Source organism: Octodon degus, unplaced genomic scaffold (genome assembly GCF_000260255.1).
Source record: "Octodon degus isolate 3935 unplaced genomic scaffold, OctDeg1.0 scaffold00160, whole genome shotgun sequence".
NCBI lineage: Eukaryota > Metazoa > Chordata > Mammalia > Rodentia > Octodontidae > Octodon > Octodon degus.
The window spans coordinates 6,244,735-6,262,201 of NW_004524736.1; the positions used below are offsets into that span (position 1 = coordinate 6,244,735).

Here is a 17,467-nt window from a genome sequence, read left to right on the forward strand (position 1 = left end):
TTCTGTATTTAGGACAGGATCTACAGCGTCTGCCGGGTCTCACTACATAGATCATACTCGTAGTGATTCCCCTGTTTTCAGCCTCCCAAGTGCTGGGATTACAGGCACCCGCCACCACACCCAGTCTCCATTGTCATCTCAGCCTGCCCCACAGGTGGGGCCAGCACAGCACGCCAGGGATCGAACCCCGGCTGATGCACTCTGCCTAAGCAGGCGCTTTAGTCTGCTGAGCTATCAGGCTGGCCCTATATTTTATACTTTTGTTTGGGGAGGGGAAAAAGTAGTTTTCTTGAATTATATAGCAAATTAAGTATTGAACTATTTTTAGAAATTACTTATGTTTTTATGCCAGTTATTATTATTTAGTACTGGAGCAAAGAAAAGTTTGATAGGGATTGTTGGATTCTGTGATCAAAGTGGGGAAATATGGGGCTGGTGAGATGGCTCAGTGGTCTAAAGCACCTATTTAGAACAAGCTTAGCTAAAGCCCAGAGACCGCGGTTCAATCCCCCAGCACCACATGTCAGCCCGCCCCGCCCCCTGGTGGGCTGAGTTGGCCACACACACACACACACACACACACACACACACACACGCATAAATAAATAAAATTTAAAAAAAAAAAAGTGGGGAAATATGAGTGTGATGAGAGATAGGAGCTTAAATTAAGATCTCCAGGCCAGGGAGATGGCTCAGTAGAATAAGCGCTTGCCTGAACCTGAGTTTAATCCCTGGTTCTGCTAAATAAAATAAAATTAAAATAAAATAAAATAAAATGAAATGAAATAAAATAAAATAAAATAAATTAAGATCTCCAAAGGCTTCTGAGGATGAAAGCCCTCGCGGAAGTCACTGTTAGGCCCTGTGCCCCCACTGCATTTTGTTTTCCTGATACCTTGTACTGCTGTAATGAGATGACTATGATGGTTTTAAAATGAAGTTTGGCAGGATTAGTTAAGTTTGTTTGTTTCATACTGGGAATCAAACTCAGGACCTTGTGCTTACCAGGCAGGCACTTTACCCCTGAGCTATATTTCTACCCTCAAATTTGGTTTAATGCAACAAAAGGATTATTATGAGTTATTCATAATATGTCATGTGCTGTGTCCTATCAGTGTCATTACTCATCTGTATGTAAGTAATGGAATTTCTATGTTTATGTGTTTGGAAGGTTTTCCTGCAGCCCGAAGATGTCACAGTTGTGTTCAAATAAAAAATGGTAAGGATTTTAAATGACATTTTTATTCCATTTCTGTAATTGTAGCTGCTGAGAATGATTTATTTTCTAATGATTGTGCCTCAAAAGAGATGTATAATTTTGGGGAAAGTCTTGAAGGTTAACCTTAACAGAAAAGCTAAAAGTTATGCATCTCTTGCCATTTTCCAAAATGTAAACTGGTTTAGTGTCTGGATTCCCTCAGTTATAAAACAACTCAAAAGTTGGTGATAAATAAGCTTGTATTATACCTCTGATCTTTTAACAGCTGACCTCAGGAGGCATCTGTGATTATATTGTAATACTAATAATGGGGGGTTTATATGATACAGACCTCAATGGATGTTGTATTAAAACCGTAATAACTCCTTCAGAGTATTATTTCATAAAGTTGATTCTGTTCTCTAATTTCAAGTAGAACTCTGAGCTTAATTTTTGGCCATATAACAACAAAGGCATAAAGGCATTGGATGACTTCAGAAAGGAGCAGTACTGACTACTTATCTAAGTATAATAAAAGACTCTTTGTCCAATAACTTTTCTCTGAATAAACAGTTTATTTTACTATTTGATACATCTTACATTTTTTTCTAGGAAGAAGGTGTATATGCATGAGTTCGAAAGACTTACCATTTTGGCAGCATAATTGAGATTTCATTTGAATTATTCTGCCATCTCTAGTACACCTGTGCTTTCATTATACTTCTATTGCTGAGCTAAATCCCCAGCCCCTTGAAAATGCTTTCTTGACCCCCCTGAACTGCACACTGCAGTGAGAGTTTCTCCTTAGGTTAAGGAGGACAGTTATCTCTAAGGGCACATAAATGCTCTTTCCAGGACACTGATTAAAATGAATTTGAAAACTGGTGGTCTGTAGGTGTGTTATGTTTGGATTCTGTGTGCATTAAGTTTTTTTAAACTCGTAGCCAACTCTTAAAATGTTTACTGAACATGGTAGCACACACTTGTAATCCAAAGCTACTTGGGAAGCTCAGGCAGGAGGACCACAAGTTCAAGCCAACCTGCAAGACTGTGTGGAATATGGCAAGACTCTATCTGAAAAGAAAAAGTACTTGGGGACTGAGGAGACAGCTCAGTGGCATAAGTACCTGCCTGGCAAGCACAAGGTCCTGAGTTCAATCCCTAGTACAAGGATATAAAAGGCCTGGGAATGTGGCTCAGTGGTTGAGTAGCCCTGGTTTCAGTCCCCAACCCATCCCTTCTTCCAGTAGCTCTTTCAATAACACCATACCCATCCCCATTCAGAATTTCAACTTCTCTTGGAAAAGTGAGGGCCAGGTGTGGTGTATGCTTGTAATCCCATACACTGAGGCAAGAGGATCACCATGAGTTAGTTCAACACCAATGGTACCCCTGGTGCTAGAGCTACGTAACCACCCCCTTTCAGAGCTTGTTTGATTCCCCTGGGGCTCCTGTTTATTCCCCATAGGCCCTCTTGTTCATTCCCTTTCTGTGCATGAAACCTAGAGGTGTTTGAATTTAAAAAGCCTGACAGGCATGTATCTATAGTCTCAGTAGACTCTGATGTGGTGTCCCAGTTCTATCGAGACAAGCCAGTAGCACAAAAGACCACGCAGCTGAAGTCCTCTCCATGGCACAGTCTGCTTAATTAGCAGCCAGCCATGTGATCTACACTATACTGTGTGCTGTAGCTTTGGCTCTTTTCTGTTGTGTGATCTTGGCTCTCTCTTTTCTTGGCAGATGTGTTTATTTGTGGGGGCTATAATGGAGAAGTCATCCTGGGAGATATCTGGAAGTTGAACCTACAGACCTTTCAATGGGTAAAACTCCCTGCTACCATGCCAGAGCCAGTTTATTTTCACTGTGCAGCTGTTACACCAGTAAGTTTTTATTTTCATGTCTTCCTTACGTAGTTGTAGGTCATAAACAAATCTTTTTAGAAAAAATACTAGCAAGAAAAAAGATGCTGATATTAGATTTAAGAATATGTTTTTACATAGCTTACTGTTGAAGCTAGTTCTTCCTCAGAGAAAAGGGGATGAAAATACCATTGTATCCAAATTAGAAGAAACCAAATATAGAAGAACACTACATGCAACATTTTAGGTCCAGACAGTTATATCAAAGGTATTTCCTGGGAGAGCAGAGCAGCTTTACCTCTGACACCATATTATTGAAGACACCACTGTAGAGGCCTTTATTTTTATCTTTGTGTTCACAGCACTTGACACATTGGATATATTGTCTAAGGTTAATGTTAATGAATAGAAAGTAAAGTTGTTGAAGTAAAAAAAACCCAAAGAACCCTATAGTTTTTCTTAGTAACATTAATTATTTAAACTCTATTGATCTCTGCATATGTGGGGATCAGTGACAAATTCTTCTGGAGTTGGGGGTTGGATCCAGGCCCTCATTCATGCTGGGCAAGCACTTTATTACTGAAACTTGCTTGTTTCTTATCTTGATTCAGTTTCCTGTGCTTTATTTCCTTTTCTTGCTGAATCTTTGGCCTTGATGTATCTTTCTGTTCTGTTTGAATGTGTCCTTTTCTGACTGCTATTTGTTCATAGGCTGGTTGCATGTACATTCATGGAGGAGTGGTGAACATCCATGAAAACAAACGGACTGGGTCATTGTTTAAGATCTGGCTGGTGGTGCCTAGCCTGCTGGAACTGGCATGGGAGAAGCTGCTCGCCGCCTTCCCCAATCTAGCAAACCTCTCTCGAACACAGCTTCTGCACCTTGGACTAACACAGGGCCTCATCGAGCGCTTGAAATGAGGATTTCTGGACTGTTCATTGATACTGGAAATGTTAATTTAAGAGACTCTTTTATTTATGGGCAGTGTAGAATGTGCTACAAAGAGGATTGGTACCCTGATCAAGGCCTTATTCAGAAAATACATCAGATGCCTTTCTGTAAATTGGTTTTTTAAGTTTATGGACATATCACTTTCCCATGAGCTTTTTCTTTGCTTCTTTCCCCTCTGCCCTAGTATACACCCACATACTTACTCACATATTCCCTTTTACTTGATAGAAGTAAGGGAAAGCCTGAAGGTACCTTATTAATTTTCTGAAATAAGATGTGATAAAGAAGTTTTTAAAAAGGAATTCTGAACATACTGACCATGTCAACCAATGCTCCACAAATTAAAATGTTATTATTAGCAAAGATAAAATTTAAAAATCCAGCAACAGCTACAAGTAGTAGTTTGGAGGATAGAATGAAAGACTAAATGTTATAGTCTTGCAGGTTATCCTTAAACCTGGGTGTTTAATTTGGTCTTTTCAAGATATGTCTGAGTAGCAGGCTCTAATGGCAGCAGTGGCTGTGTTGCTGCATGGGTACTGAAACCTGTCCTTTGGCTTTGGAGGAAAGTGAGGTAGCTCAGCAGTGATTTCTCCTCATAGTACCAGCAATGGACAGAGTTGACTTCTCAAAAGACGTGTGTGTGTTATAGTCTTTATGTTATTCTTACATTGAGAAACTTACAATTGTCAAAAAAAAGTTTTAAATTGAAAAACCTGTGATTGTCAGAGTTCTTTTAGGCAGTTTTGAAATTTTCTGATGCTTATTAAGGTTTTAAATATCTCTCTGAATTCTTCACAGGGAATTATAGATCCTAAACATGCAGTGTGAAGGCCAGAGTGGGAGAGCGGGACAGCGAGCACCTGTGCCCTTTGGACTTGCTAACTTGGCTTCTACTTTGACTCTCACATTGGCCATTTCCTTCTCAGCACTTGTTTCCGTCCCACTCTCTAGACCATGTCCCTGCCATTTTCTCAGGCAGGTGGCCCATGATTACTCTAGCTTGTTGCCTGTTTTGCTGTCTGCTTCATTGTGCAAGGTGCTGTTCTTGTCTAGTAATAGGATAAAAGGGCTTGAAAGAAAACCCACAGGTTGTCCTTCCTCATGAACCAAATATCATTTTAAAACTAGCACAAGGAAAGAATATCATTTGCTTTTTTTTTTGGTGTGAAATTTTAGTTCTGTTTTGTTAATTCTCAGAATGACCTATGTCTTTACATGCTTTGCCATCATACTGCTAGAGGAGGTGAGCAGGCTGCTCTGTGGCCCTGTGGGCACACAGGTGTTCTCAAGGTGCTGAAGGGGCACGGGCAGCACAGTATGATGCTCCCACAGTCCCCTGATTACAGGACACCCACACAGGAGATTTCAGACATATTTTTTCCTTTAAGTGCCTCTTTTCACCCTGCTTTTAAAATCCATTTTTCTTTTACCCCAGAAGGAATCTCTGGCTGATGTGTATATTTGAAATATCTTTGAGTTATGGCTAAAAAGTTACCATCTGATGTTCAATTCTGGGGAAGAGAAAACCAGTTTTCTATTCTTGGACTCCTAACTTCTAAGCCTTATTCTGTCTCATTCATGTTGGATTGAGTTCATAGAACATGTATTCTGCAAAGCCTTGTAAGAACTCAGTCTGGGAGTTTGGGTCCTTTCTTGGGGGTAAGAAGTGTGAGGGAGACACAGGAAAAAGAGCAGCTCCCCATCTTCCCCTACAGCTTGCCATTCCCAATCCTGAAGCATTTAACCTTTTGCCACCATCTGCTAGGAAAGTCAGTCAGAGCAGCCCCACCAGTTCAAAACAGCCTTGCTGCATGACTCCAACCTGCTCTCTGGATATGTGGTAGAATTATATTCCAAATTAAACATGTGATGCTATTTAAAGCATCAAAAGGATTTTTGCCATTGAAATACACAAGGACCAAAGACTGAATGCTCAATTTCTACGCTTAGGCTGCCTGGGGCCTTGGGCCATGGGCAGGTCTCTGCTGCACAGAAAGCTGGAGACAAGAGTCTGAGTCAGTCCATGCTGGCTGGCATTTTTAAGAAAACGCTTCTGAGTACAGTCTTCTTCAAGGTAGATGTTGGAGGCCTGGCACTGAAGCCCTTGTGTGTGACATTTTCAGAAAAGAACATGTTCTTGGTCTAATGTGTCTTTTTATAACACTAGAAAATGATGTGGTACAACCAGCTTGGGAGTATGGTAGAGTCTCTCATATGTGCCTGCTTTCAGTACCAAATGAGACTGTGTCTGAGTAGTTAGATGAGGGTGACTGGACTTTATAGAAGGGTCACTGGGCACTTTACTGGATCTCTAACCAGCACTTGAAAACAAGTTATGCTGTTACTTGGTGTGGGAAAGGCTATGCCTGCTGCTTTTCTGCCTCTCCACAGAACTCCCCTCTTCCTGCAGTCCTGGAAACTGAAGTGCAATATATAGTAATACCTATGGATATATACAGAGTATGTAGGGGATGTGACTATAAAGCAGCTAGCTTTTTTTGTATCTTGAGGAAGCCAGCTCACTACTTTAGAATAAAATTATGACAACAGTTGTCATTGTGATCACTTGGCTCTTAGCAAAGCTGAATTTTCAAGTCCATGTTTTTTTACTCCAGTTCATAGAGACTTACTGTTCCTTGGGTTCATTAGAGTTGAAATTTTTCTCCAGTTACCTTTGTACTATGTCCTGTGTATATATGTCCTGCCCAGGAACAAGGAAGTCCACTTGTAAGGCATTTCTTAAGTGGAGAATCAAAACCTAATATTTAGTGCTGTCAGTTCTTTCATATATACACAAACTTATCTGAAACTGTACTACCTTATTAAATGATGAAAATGCTTTCCTCATTTTATGAAGTATTTGCCATGCCCTGAATATATTGCAAACTGATGTAGACTAGATTGAGATTTTAATCATTGTCCAGGGGCCAAATAAAATCCTTTCCACTGGCAGAATCTTTTTTTCAGGGCCCCAATCACATGAAGAACAAATTTGCTCTACACCAGTCACATCCATTGCATAGTGAGATTTTAAGGTATAAAAATAAACATATTAACATTTCTAAGCAAAAGGTATGTTGACAGTGACCTTTGGGTACCCAGAGCAGCAAGAGTAAAAAGCTCAGATTACAGAAGTCTGTAGATAATCAGTGTTTCAAATTTTCTATCAAACTGTTGACTCATTTATATCTCTTTTTCCACTTAGTCCCATTCCCATGGCCACTTCCTTTTCAGTGGAATGAGGCATTAGGACAGGGAACATCACAGAGGGGCTAGCAACTAGCAAATACATATGCAGCCCATGTTGCTATACTTGGTTCATTATTGGCGCTACTGTGAGGAGCCACAGTTGGTATCCCTGAGTTTAGGTATCAGTCTTGGGCACCATCTCCTGCCAGGTCCTAGACTGACTCCCCTAAACCACCAGAGAACTCGTAGCACCTGTGGGAAGAACAAGCTGTGTGTGAAAGGCACAGGGATCCCATCATTTTAACACATTTCTTTGGCTCTTGACAAATCCTTGCTGTTTTGTTTCTTCCTTTGGTGATACTGTCTCCACCATATAGCCTGGCATATAAGAAAGCTTGGATTACTCTCTGACTGTGTTGGTCTGTATACCCTAAAAAACCACTTTGTTTTTACGTGTTGTTATGGATGTTTAGAGTGGCACTCTCTACTTGCCAGCAATCTGATGTAGCACAAAAAGCCATTTTTCTTTTTCTTTCCTTTCATTTTTCTGGCATTGAGCTCCAGGGTACATGATGGCTTATGGCCTTATGACCATATGTTCCAAAAAATGGTCACCATAAGTTTAAATTTTGTTGGTTCCCTGAATGCCTTGGAACTCTCAGAATGTTGGCAGGGCCTGGGGAAGGCTGCTTGGAGCTCTGCAGCCTCGATGTGCCGGCACCAGATCATGCGCAGCAGTGGCATTTCCCTTCTGAGGTTGGAGACTTGGTGGAGAACAACCTTTCCTCATCTGGTGTTATGAACAGAAGTTCTAAGTCATGCTTAAAAAGTAATATTCATCTTTTTGGTGTAAATTTCATGTTTTTAATTTTTTAAAAACTTGTGAAAAGTTCTTTATTGGCCCTGCTTAGTCAGTGTACAGGGTGAGTCAGAGGCAGTTTTCAGAGAGAAAGCCAATTTCACCAAGCGGTAGTGACTGCTGATTTCCTAATTAAACATCTAGAATATAAAGGAGGCATCAGAAAATATGCTGACTCTCCCTAAGGCCCCTGCCATGCAAAGAGCTGCACAGGGAAATGCAGGCACCTCCCTGTAACAGCGCCTATGGTGGCAAGCCACTGGGAGAACCAAGCATGAAAGAGGGGCCTCTCTAAATCATGTCTCTGAGGGGTGAGCCCAGGCTTCGCTCTTTTCGCAGGGTATGCTAAGGCCACACACAATGCTTGCCTTACTTTAAAGCTATTTGCCACAGTCCTGTTCAATAGTGTGGAAGTCCTTTTGCAGTCTGGTGTGCATGCCATATGATCAGGACAGCTTTTCCATCAGGAAATATACTGAATTTATTCTGAAATGTCCAATCTGTATTTATGTACCTTGTCAGTGTTTTGCTGTTGGTTTTCTAAAACAATCTGATCAATAAATCTTATTCAAATCTATTTGGTTGAAGGCCATCTTGCCTGTCTGATAATAATTTGTGTGTCCATGAGCTCTCCTGTATGACATAAGCATTGGTGCCACCCACTGCCCTGGGGCAGCCCTTCTGCATGATATCGTGAGGCATCTGCCTTCCTCCCCTCCCCACTGTGGGTTCTTCTGTCTGCTCACCATCTGGAACACGGGGATACATGGACCTTTTCTCCATTAAGACATCATCAGCAAGGGGGCAGCTGTAGGGCAGGCCACACTCACTGCTGGACAAGTTTGTACGGCTTATTTACACTTTGCTGAAGACTTAGAGGAGCTACAGGGAATTCAAAAGTAGTTACAGAGTCATAAGACTTTGCAGTCCAAGGGAAAGGCACAGTGAGATCGTAGCGCTTTCCGTGTGTCCTTAGGGATGAGAGCACAATTCCTATGCTGGCCTTGGTTTTCCAAATGCTTCCCTCTCCAGAATCTCCACTTTAAGGCGATTCCCATCCGACTGACCTCCCAGCAGTATACCTCCCCACCTCTGTGAAGTCCAGAGCAGGAAAGGGCACCCAAGTCTGCTCACTTCTACGCTTCCTACTTTGCAGTGTTTCTATTGAATGATAGTTGGATCAGATGTCTCTTCCAAGGACAAATAGTTTTAGATGCTACAATGTAAATTTGTAAGGACAAAAAGAAAGTTTCTCCCATCTTACATAGGACTAATAACTGACACATATTATCTAGAGCAGTCTTCTTTCCTTTGGTTTATTTCCCTTACCTCTTTTAAAGTATATGTCAGTTTCAGTGGCTTAGGTGGTGCTATTCTTCCTGTCACATTTATAAAATTGTATTTTGTCAAAATGCAGATACTAAGGTACTGTAACTGAATAGCACAAGTGCATGTAGTCACTGCTTGAAGGGAGAGGATGCTGGTAAAGCCATCCCTCTGCTGCCTCACCTTCAGATGCAAAGCCCAGGTCCTAGACAGGCAGAGCTTTCTGCACTTACGGAATTGGCCCTGTCTGTACTGCACTGTGGCAGCCCCTATCCATATGTGGCCACCGACCACTTCAACAGTGGCCAATGTGTCTTAGGAACTGAACTGTGAAGCTGACTTAATTTTAATTACTTAAATATAAATAGCTTTACATGCCTAGTGGCCACCTGTTATCACAGTTCTAGAAGATGACTGGAGGGTTATCGGGAGAGCAGAGGTCCACTCTCGGCTCAGTCTGTGATAATCCTGCCCTAGGGCTGGAAAATCTGTCTTAGGGCACTCACCTGATATGTGTGAGGCCCCAAGTTCATCCTAGCACCATAAAGCAAATTTTCTGTCCTTTAAGTCTGTAAAGGTTTGGGTGATTCAGAGGCTGTGAGGAGAGTATTAGTGAAGTTCCTCAAGCAGCCTGGCTTATACTGGGGAATCTTTGAGTCCTGGAAGCTACTGGTAGAAAAAAATAGAAGGGAAGAGGAGCTATAAAAAAAAAACAAACAAAAAAACAAAACAAAAACAGGGCCAGGGAGATAGCTCAGTAGAATAAGCACTTGCCTGGCAAGCACAAGGTCCTGGGTTCAATCCCCAGTACCAGAAAAAATCTACCAGTTTTAAGTGTGGTTTTATCCCGTTGCCCAGAGCCTATTCCTTGCCAACCTTTCCATTTGTAACATCAAGCAAGAACATTTTTTAGGGGGTTTTTCTTTCACATACTTCATAGCATGGTGGGAAAGGGAGGTTCCCATGTGCACAAGCAGGCCCCTCAGGTTGGCTCAGTCTTCACAGGCCCATCTCTGCCAAGCAAGCTGCTTCTCTCAGTTCCTCTGCAAGAGCTCAGCAGTTCCCACAGGAAGGAGCCCGGTGCCAGTGTGGGGAAAAGGCCAGAGACACTAGGAGCCTGGGCCACATTCTGTGCCCATACCAGGCCAGAACGTTTAGAGCAGTACTGCATGTGGCCACAAGGAGAGCTGCTGGCAGTGGTCCTCAGAGGGGACAGACTGGTCTTTTGATCCTTTTTGAACCTTCCACCTAAAGCTGTCTAGCTTCTTGTGCTTAGAAAATGCAAGGATGTGCCCCAGATCTCCCCTAAGCTCTCTAAGGGAGCACATATGTACTTCAAACCCCCAAAAAAGGGCCGGGGAAATGGCTCAGTGGAATAAGCGCTTCCCTGGCAAGCATAAGGGTCTGAGTTCAATCACTGGTTCTGCAAAAAAAAAAAAAAGAGTACAACTGGGTCATTGAGGCACCTGGTACATCTGGGCTCTTGGTGCTAGAACCTCACCCTGCGACAGCCACGTTCAGCTCATGGCTCATGTGTCAGCATCTTCCTGCACTCACCCTGCACAGCTCACAAAGCTATGGTCCCAAGAATCAGAGTATGAAGACTACTCAGAGCTGCCTGCACACTAGGGACCCAGGACTAGAGTGCCAGCTTATGTCTGTCTTGTCTGCCTGCCATGCAGCCCAGTGTTTTTGCCTGCATTTTTTCCTCAGCAAACCTGTACTGGAACCTAAGCCTGGAGATCTTAGCCCCCTTTCACAGGTTGGCAGGCCAAGGCTGACCAAGGTAAGTGCTTTACCAAGGGAGTTTCCAGACCCTGGGAGCCTGGAAGAAGAAGCCCAGCTAGCATTGCTGTGAGCTCTCTTTTGAAGGAACTCTCATCCCCCTGCACCTGCTCAGCCAGCCTAGCCCAGTATTGTTAAAAACAGGACTTGGAGCTGGTGGTGCAGGGTGGGTTGGGTGTGCAGGGAAGCCCAGAGCTAGGTGGGAAGGTGGTGGTAGAAGCAGGCACTGGGTCCCCAAAGCACCACAGCTGACCGTGGACCACATCACTGGTTTTCAGTCTTTGGCAAGGTTGCCCTGTGCTCCAGCTCAGGTGTTGGCAAGACGGGCTGGGTGGCTTCTCGGCCACCCTCCAGTGGGTGGTGGGCCCTGTTCTCTAAGCACCTAGTGACTCCACAGTGCTGCACTTGGGATGTGGGATGTAGGACGTGGCCCTGCCTTCAAGGAGCTTCATTAGTAAAAGCGAGTGATCAGACTCCGCAACTGAGTAAGAGGAAAGTAACCAGGAGCCTCTGAGATAGACCTCAAGTAAAGACTGAGCTAGTGTGGAGGGGTGTTGGAAGGGATGAGAAAGGGCTACACACATTTCCCAAACAACACCTGGCTTCTGGTGCCTTCCAAGGGGACTCCTGGGGGCCCAGGGAAGAGCTGTGGGAAGCAAGGACAGAGGGCAGCGTGTAGCTCACGGACAGCTGGATGAACACTGGGCTTACAGCCTAACCACCGTGGGAAGCTTTAAGCCAAGGGCTGCACAGAAAGACCTTGTGGGCCACATGACCTACTGTCACTGCAGTGGTGCAAGCACGGGGAGGCACCAGTGGGCCAGGGGGAGCTTTTAGCTCCCTCACTCCAGCCTGCGCAGTGCTTATGTCATGGCACCTGCACATCACAGCAGCTGTCCAGCTGGGGATGACACCCTGAAGGTGCCCAAGTGCTGCCCTGCCCTCACTGTAGGACCTGAGACCCGTTCCAGTCACTTAGGGCATGCAGGCTCACACCCACTCCACTGCTTAGGCCCAGGTTCCCCCTCGCTTCTGTTCCTCTCCCCCGCAGACCCACTGTGCAGTTGCAGTGCCCAGGGATGGGGGGGTGGAGGGTTTTACACAGAACCGGAACCGGAATGATCTGGTTTGGGGGGTGCTTCCTCCCTCTTGCTCATCCCCTCCCACCTTTCCTTCTTTGACAGGCTGGTTTCTGCCGCAGTGGCCGACCAAGGTAAACAGAGCAGGGAGGAGGAAAAAATGCTGTTTCCATGGCAACCCAGAAGGCCTTGCTCTCCTTGGGGATGAAAGGGCTGGAAAGTGGCTCAGGCGGTACACCCTGGGGGTTGGTTTTGGAGCCTGGGGTGGGGGTGGGCACAGGAACAAGAGATACCCCTGTGACTGGGGTCTTACCAGAAATACAGCCATCAACCCAGGGGGCAGAAAGCAGATACCAGACCTCTGAGGCCCTCAAAGCATGTCTGGCTGGTTTTTCCAGAAAACTCTTCTGTGGCAATTTAGCAAGGGGCAGCCACAGTGGTGGGACTGACAGCTCCAGGGACCCAGGCCTAGTAACAGGCTTGGGCCTTGGCACTGGTGCCTATTCCCTTGAATGGGCTTCCTGGGTCCACCAGGGCAAGAGTGTCACTGAGGCCACCCAGCCTTCCTTGATGCTTTGATTTTAAATTGCATGACACCACACACATGAGCATTGTTCCTTTTTCACTTCATGTTCATCTTGTTCATTGTTAAGAGTGGAAGGATGTGAAGATGGGAGGCATGTCTGCCTTGTTCCTGTGTTCCCTGTACTCCCCAGAGGCTGGTACACAGTAGGTACTCAGTATACACTGCTGTGTGAATATGTGGGGACACAGCTCAGTAGGCTGTGTCCTTTCCCTGGTTTCCAAACACATAGACCTGTGCTGCCACTTTTAAGACTGGCTGTAACACACATGCTTCTAGGAAGTCACGAGAATGTATTGGGGTTACTCAAAAATAAAGACACTAGCTTTCACAAAAAGAATGCAGGTGGGGGCCGGGGAGATAGCTCAGTAGAATAAGCTGCCTGGCAAGCTCAGGGTCCTGAGTTCAATCCCCAGTACTGCCAAAAAAAGAAAAAGCAGGTAGCTACTGCTGTATCTTCCAGGCTTGGTAACCAGGGCCAGGCTTTATGAATTCTTCTAGGTGACCGTATCTGTGAAGCCACCCTGTGATCCAGTGGACTTCTGAGGATTGTGAGGTGTTGGTTCAGGGAAGCAGGTCTCTCGGCTCTGAGCCAAGTGGGGTGTGCTGAGAGAAGGGGAAAGCCTCCCTTTCAGAGTCTGGCTGACCTGTCTCACATGGGGTCCCTGACATTAGCACCCAGGGATTCTATGTGCCCCTCTGCTTCACAAGGCAGTGATGGTCCCCACTGTATCTTACCAGCAACAGCAGGTTCTAACAATTCCATCAGCCCAAGCACTACTTGTAGCAGAGTCATGTGAAATTTCCTGTCACACACCTCTTTCCTGATTGACCTACCTGATAAAACTCAGAACAGTGTTTATTGCTTTTTGTGGGGGAGGATGCTGTAAAGATTTACAGAGCCAAAAGATGGTAATCTTAACAGTAATTTGCACAGTGAATTTCAAAAGATCAAAAGTTAGCATTTCAGAGGTAATTTCGTAAAAAGGATTATCAGATTAATCACTGTGTTCATGTAATCATGGTGTCTGAAAAAATTAATTGCTTTTTTGAAGTTAGCAATGCAAAAAAATGTACTCTAGGAAGACTACAAATGGCCCTGTGAGATGTAGGCATGTTTTAGGCTTAGGCTCGGATCGGATTCTTGCTGGGATTACCCCAGCAGAATGTCTGGCCAGGGCTCACTGGCACAGGGACAAAGTAAGAGCTCAAAGCTACTGTACCCCCACGACTCCAAAAACCCTTCCGATATGACTGGTGGCAGCTCATCTTTGCCTGAGGAGCAAAGGCTGACCTGCCACATGATGAACTGTCCTTCCATACCTGGGAAGTGTCTAGCCAAGCTGTGTGTGTGTGTGTGTGTGTGTGTGTGTGTGTGTGTGTGTGTGTGTTGACACACTGCTGAGATAGCACATCCAGGTGTGGACTGCAGGTGCTCGGAAGTTACCTGTTAGTGCTCCATGCAGAGGTGCAGTGCAGTCCCATTGCCTGGGCTGGCTGCTTATATGCTGCTCGGATCTGTAACCACATGGCACTGAGCTGATCATCACAAGTCAGGGGCAGGCCACATACTCAGTGGTGTTATGGGCCGAACGGTATCCCCCCCAAGATACCTAAGCACCCCAGAATGTGATCTTTTTGGAAATAGGGTCTCTACAGAGGTAGTGAAGTTAAAGTCATTGAGATGAGCCCTAATTTGGTATGACTGATGTCCATATAAAAGGGGTGACTTGGACATATACATGTGGGGCAGAGTTGGGGGGATATAACTGCCAGTCCAGGAGCCGCAGATGCCTGAAAGCCACAGGCAGCCAGGAAAGCAGCATGGGACAGATTCTCCCTCACAAGTGAGTGCTGCTGGTGCTTTGATTTTGAGTCCTTCATGCCTCCATTGTTTAAGCTGCCCATCTTGTACTTTGTCTTTGCAGCCCTAGGAAACTGATACAGTAGGCCATCTGGAAGGAGGGGTATTGGCATTCTTGATGCTAAGTTCTTATATTTCTTTTTTTTGTGTGTGTGGTACTGGGGATTGAACTCAGAACCTTGTGCTTGCCAGGCACATGCTTATTCTACTGAGCTATCTCCCTGGCCCTAATTTTTATATTTCTTAAATTACATTTTTTAATTTTAAAAATTTCTGAGTTTGTTTTGTTTTAAAGACAGGGTCTTGCTATGTATTTCAACTTGGCCTTGAACTCATTGTGGCTCAGGCTGATCTCAAATACATGGCAATCCTGCCTCAGCCTTCTGAATGCTGGGATTACAGGTATGCCCCACCATGCCTGGCTTTAAAATGTATATATATTTTAAGCACAGGTGCAGGGCAGAATGTATGTAAAGAGGGTGAGGAGGAAGAAAGGAAGAGACAAAATAAGAAATTATATAAAAATACAAGTCAGGGGGAGAAACTTAGCTATTAGTGTGGCAGGGTCATGAAGAAGAGGTGGTGGCGGGAACGAGGTGGTGGTGGCGGGGGTACGAAACTGCGGTAGCTGACCGCAGGGCTGGTGGTGTGAGGTGTGGGAAGGGCGTAGGTCCTAGCCCTCTCGGGCAGCGGCCGGGCCTCGGGGCTGAGCGCGGCCGTGGAGCCGCCTCCCCGGGACCCCTGGCTCCGCCATGTTCCACAGGGCGCGCCTTAGCGTGAAGCCGAATGTCAGGCCCGGTGGTGGTGCCCGGAGCTCCGCTGCCGCCAAGCCACAGTGTGGGCAGGAGGCTGCCAGGCCACCAGAACCTGCCGCAGAGCCCGCTCCGAAGCCAGCGAAGCCCACAGATGTGCCCGCGGCGGATTTCGGGGGAGCGGAACCCCAGGAAAAGACTCCCACGAGCAGTGATGAAAAGATTGGTGGTGAAAATAATGTTGAAGAATCCTGTACATCATCCTCTTCTGTTTCCCAGAGGAGACAGCAACTATCAAGTACTTCTAGTCCTGCTAAACCTACTGTCAGTGCTCCTTCACCGTCTCCTCCCTTATCTACAGCTAATCAAGATGTTTCACAGCCAAGCCCCATTCCAACAAAAGAGAAACCACCATGCTCAGACAGATACCGAATATACAAAGCCCAGAAACTACGGGAAATGTTAAAAGAAGAATTGAGAAAAGAGAAGAAACAGTGGAAAATCACATATGCCATAAATGAAAACCAGGTGCCACCAGATCGTTCAAAAATGACTATGACAGACTTCATATATTATCTACCAGATAACAATCCAATGTCTTCTTCACTGGAACAAGAAAACTGAAAAATCATTGACTCCAGTCCAGACAAGAGGCACACAAGACAGCCAGAGTGCTCTTGATGCTGAAGACAATGACGCAGCGGAAGGGAGACAGATGATAGCCCATTGCTGGTGCCGAGAGTGAAAGTGGCAGAAGACGGTTCTATTATTTTGGATGAAGAAAGTTTAACTGTGGAAGTTTTAAGGACAAAAGGCCCTTGTGTTGTTGAGGAAAATGACCCTATATTTGAGTGTGGTTCTACAACTACATATTCCAGCTTTAGGAAAAACTATTACTCTAAACCATGGTCAAATAAAGAAACAGATATGTTCTTTCTAGCCATCAGCATGGTAGGAACTGATTTTTCTATGATTGGACAACTTTTTCCTCATAGAGCAAGGATAGAGATTAAGAATAAATTTAAACGTGAAGAGAAAACAAATGGGTGGAGAATAGACAAAGCATTCCAGGAGAAACGCCCTTTTGACTTCGATTTTTTTGCTCATTTGCTCCGGAAAGTTCTCGCAGAAGAAGAGAAAAGAAAACAAAAATCGACTAAAAATCAGAGTGCAAAGAAAAAATCTTCCAAACCTCGGAAAAATGTAAAAGGTAGTAAGTTTACAAAGAAGTGTGTGGTGGAAGCATGTGATCTTCCTCAGTGGTGGTAGACTTGCCTACCGTCCCATGGGCATCGAGAGTCTGTGCAGCTCAGGCGGAGATCATCAGAGCCTTCAAATAGAGGGAGTTTGTGTTTCTTCATTTTACTAGTTGGGCTAAAATAGCACCCTTTTCAGTTTTGTAGTTGGCACTGATGCTGTTGACATTGTTCTGGTATCTAGGCATTGTTGTAGCTGATCATAGAACTGATCAAATTGAATAAATTTTCTTACTATCAAAAAAAAAAAAATACAAGTCAGGTTAGTAGGTACAAAAGTATTCTCTGCAGGTTTGTTTCTGGTGCCAAATTCAGGATCTTGTGCTTGCCAGGCGCTTATGCCACTGAACTATCTCCCCAGCCACTATTTTTCTTAAAGAATTAGAAAAGACTCAGGTTCTCATTACTGCAGTTGCTGACCTGATAGCTCTGAACCTGGACCTGTGCAGGGAGGCAGGCAGCTATAGGGCTGTGGGCTGTGGGCCAGGGCAGAAGGGCTGCATCAAAACTCCAGAGCCTCCCGCTTAGCTCACAGGGTCTCTCTCGGCTCTACTGTGTCACCAAAGTACTTCAACAAACACTCAGCATGGGTTGTGTATGACCCTGCTTCGGGGCTGAGGGCACAGCTCAGGTACAGCATGCACTTAGCACCAGAGAGGTCCTGGGTACCGTGGCCACCACCAAAACAAACAGGAACCTGTATTAGACACAAAGGAATAAAAAGGAAACTAGGGAAACAGGAACCCTGTCTACTGTCATGCG

The 17,467-nt window shown here is 44.8% G+C and overlaps 2 protein-coding genes across 2 annotated transcripts in view; both read left to right on the forward strand.

The window, feature by feature from the left end:
- Positions 1–8,631, forward strand: part of Klhdc10 (kelch domain containing 10) — a 67,708-nt gene extending 59,077 nt beyond the window's left edge. The window contains exons 7-9 of the mRNA XM_023702873.1: positions 1,069–1,219; positions 2,939–3,078; positions 3,769–8,631. Coding sequence (XP_023558641.1) covers positions 1,069–1,219; positions 2,939–3,078; positions 3,769–3,978 — 501 coding nt within the window. The 3' untranslated portion in view covers positions 3,979–8,631. The remainder of the gene's footprint in view (positions 1–1,068; positions 1,220–2,938; positions 3,079–3,768) is intronic.
- A 6,818-nt stretch (positions 8,632–15,449) lies between these two features.
- Positions 15,450–16,718, forward strand: LOC101584489 (transcription factor TFIIIB component B'' homolog). The gene is given in 3 exon segments (XM_012517266.1): positions 15,450–16,069; positions 16,071–16,153; positions 16,156–16,718. Coding segments are annotated over 3 exon segments (1,266 nt in total).
- Positions 16,719–17,467: the final 749 nt, after the last annotated feature.